The sequence below is a fragment of the Daktulosphaira vitifoliae genome, unplaced genomic scaffold (assembly GCF_025091365.1).
Source record: "Daktulosphaira vitifoliae isolate Bord-2020 unplaced genomic scaffold, ASM2509136v1 Scaffold_892, whole genome shotgun sequence".
NCBI lineage: Eukaryota > Metazoa > Arthropoda > Insecta > Hemiptera > Phylloxeridae > Daktulosphaira > Daktulosphaira vitifoliae.
Window position 1 is genome coordinate 1 of NW_026100453.1, and position 3,675 is coordinate 3,675.

At 25.1% G+C, this 3,675-nt stretch overlaps 1 protein-coding gene across 1 annotated transcript; it reads right to left on the reverse strand.

Moving 5' to 3' along the window:
• Nucleotides 1-685: 685 nt before the first annotated feature.
• On the reverse strand, nt 686-3,442 carry LOC126909686 (uncharacterized). The gene is made up of 2 exons (XM_050692118.1): nt 2,549-3,442; nt 686-1,487 (listed from the first exon to the last, which is right to left on the reverse strand). Exons 1-2 carry the CDS (start codon nt 3,430-3,432, stop codon nt 686-688), a joined length of 1,686 nt encoding a protein of 561 aa, XP_050548075.1. The 5' UTR covers nt 3,433-3,442.
• Between the last annotated feature and the right edge of the window lie 233 nt (nt 3,443-3,675).

A 3,675-nucleotide genomic window follows, 5' to 3' on the forward strand; every position in this document is an offset into this window, starting at 1 on the left:
TATGTGTGTGTCTGTTATCACTTATACTCAGAGCTCAGTGAACCGATTTTGATGAACAAGAAATCACAAATCGTATATAGTAGAAAACATTATCCTCAAAAAATGAAAAAATTCGCCCGTAAATGGGGTAATTCTCCAAAAAATTATAATTATGAAAATTGGCAATTTTCACTTTTTTCCTAAAACTACCATAATTTTTTAAAAAGTGGATGTACGTTTGCAAAGAGATTACACTTGTTTATTTCACCCGTCTGATAAAAAAGAATTATTTTAAATTGTTAATTTTTCAAAAAGCTATGGCAGTTTTAAGTATTAATATATTTCATGTTAAACAGTAATTTTTACATAAAAATTACATTTTTCGTTAATTTCGACGGGCTATTGGTCTATGAATGAGTAAAAGTAAATATTCATTTTATAAAAAGTTTTTATGGAGAAAAAACGATTTTATATGTGCCTATAAACACACATAAAATAATATTTTATTTAATAGCTAAATGATTACTATATAATTGTTACATTGATTCCAATGTAATACTTTTTGCAAAAAACACTAACCTTACCCAGCATAGCCCGATACTCCAACCAAAATCTGTGATATACCTGTAAGAGCAGTCCAAAGGCTCATTTTTGGGTCGAAGCCCCAGATAGGCATAAAAAAATTAAAATAAAATTGATGAATAAATTAATTAAATTTATTTAAACCCAAATCTTCATAGTAAACTTTTGTAAAATTATTAGAAAACACAATAAGTTTGTTACAAACAGATGAAAAATTGTCGGTACTTATTGACTCAGGTATGTCAATATTTAACACAAAATTTTGTAATAGACATTGTTTTTCGTGTGTTTTAGGTAATGAGGAGATACCCAGTTTGTTAAATTTTAGAAATGGTGAGATATTTCTAACACATTGCCTTGTGTATATTTCTGATGATACCTGATTAAAGGCATTATTTTTGCTATCCAAAATATCAAGTGAATAATTTCCAGAATTTATTTCTTCAAGGAATTTTGTTATTGAACTACACAAAGATTTTATATTTGAACTGATGTTTTCGTGAAAATAATCACCCACTAGTTCATTTAAAGAAATCAATGTTTTATACATAATATCGAAGATATTAGTTGTCTTATGAACTGTTTCAAAAATTTTACGTACAAAGACTATGTATGTTATTTCAGGATTACCTTTTGAATTTTCCGTTTCACAATACTCAAATAGGTAATTTACATAGTCGCAATACTTAAACAGTATTTCTGTATAAATGCACTTGATAACTCTTAATATATGTTCTTTTTTACAATGAAAATTTTTTTTGTCTGCTGTGTGTCTGAGAATACGTTCTACGCTTATAACTTGACCATTAAATATAATATTTATATGATTCAACGATTTCCATCCACTTTCATTAGTAATTTCGTTTAATTGTTCGATTACCTGATTTTGACTAGTATTTTCATATAAATGAACTGGATGTTTGAAACTACAAAAAATATATGCAATATGTTTTATTAAGTGTACTTCCTTTAATTTTTTCGTTAAGTAATGTTTTCATAAAAATTTATAGATTAATATTAAATTAATTTTTAAAAAACCGTTTATATATCACTTATAGTATGTAAAAAATTATTCATAAGAGTATATTTTAGAGGTAACTTTTGAAAATTAAATAGGAACTTATTATTACATTTTTTTGGTATAAAAAGAATTAAATACNCTTATTATTACATTTTTTTGGTATAAAAAGATATACCAAAGATATACTGATTCATGACCGGTTCGATAGCATTATTTTTTGAGTTAATATAATTTTTAATCATATGTGAGGGGGGTGCTCAATTTTGAATTCTTATTAGGTTAGGGGATTTAAACTCTCATATAGCGTATAAACGTTATGAAGAACATTTTTTTTTGTTTGTAAAAAATAAATAGGTAAAGTGAATAATGTTGATTTCTGTTTTAAAATTATATTTTCAGTACAAGTATAATTATAAAGTTGATAGCTTTAGGAAGACACAATATTGGGGAAACTCAGAAATTCAGATTTTTTCTTCATATTAGTGCGCCAAATAACACTAATAAGATATAAATGATAGATTTGGATCTATTCTATTCTCAACCATATAAGGGTCTCTTTAAATGCTTAAGAATTTTTTAAATCAATCGGTAATACAAGAAAAAACAGAATAAGTTTGAACGTATTTAAATGCGTTAATTGATGAAGTTTTCCATATTACTCTACAATAATGTCTATAACAGTTTTTAAACTTTTTCTTCATTAATAAAATATCTGGTTACATAAATGTTATTTCTAAAATTATTGATAAAATTATTTGTGAGTACATAAATTTACTATAAAGTTGATAGCTTTTAGTAGCCATAATTATTGGGAAACAAGAAAAATATATTTATAAAATATTATTTTTCGTCTAGTAAGTAATAAGATACTTAAAAATAGATATGGTTCTATTTTATGTTATTTATGTACGTCAATTTATAAGTTTTCTATATTACTCTATAAAGTTATCTAATAGATTTTGTTACCTAGCCTCATTTAATTCTAAAACTTTTTCAAAACCAAGATTTTTGTATAAATTTGTTGAAATTTCATCATAATATATTTTAAGCCATTCACTTAAATATTCACTCAATTCAATGTTTTTATTTTGTCGAGCATTATAGTCTTTTAGATTTTCTTCAAGTAAGAACTTTGGTTTATGATTGTAAACAACTGAATTATTATTCCCTTTAATTTTCTGGTAGGTCTCGAAACCTTTTCCTTCTATAAAACTTTTCACTTCCAAAATTACCTCACAAGCATCATTTTTAGTGTTGGGATCGTTTGGATTGACAAAAATCTGTGTATTTTGTTGACTTTTTAATGTTGCATATTCTAGAAAAGTATAAATTTCATCTACTATAGGTACTGAGAATGTTTTTTTCCATTTCGCTAATAATTTAAAATCTATGTTGCTAAGATAGTTCATTACATTGTATAACTGTTTAAACATGGTTTTTGAAATTTCCACATCACTTTGAAGTAAAACTGTACAACGTAATAAATTATCTCCCTGGTTTATGTCGTAATATTCTTGACATTGGTTAGCTATAGTGCTTATATGATCAATAAATGTTTTGATGACTTCTGCGTACATGTAATTCAATGTATCAATTACGGCATCGAACTTTTTTGGTAGTATTGTACGACTCCCTTTGCAAATAACGTCTTTAATATTAGAGCTTGTCTCTGTAGAAGAGTTAATTTCCAAAGACTGCATATAATCCCATCCAACTTGTTCGCTTATATAATCCATTACTTCTGAATAATACTTCTCATATGTTTTTGGCTTTATTCTACAACTTACAAAGAATGTTGTAGTTAGAATCCAAAAAGTATAACAAATTGAATAAAATAACTTGGGTAACATAATTCAAAATTTTAAANTGAATAAAATAACTTGGGTAAAATAATTCACAATTTAAAATGCAAATGTCTTATAGTTAGTAAAATTTTATTAGAACTTAATAATTTTTTATGTTAAATATAAATATAGTACCTAACTTATATAATAATTTTAATTAATTTTTAGAATATTTTAAGCAAATACAGCAGTTGATTATTTTTAGTTGTTCATTCTTTTTATATATGTGTGTTATTTATAAACTGAAAT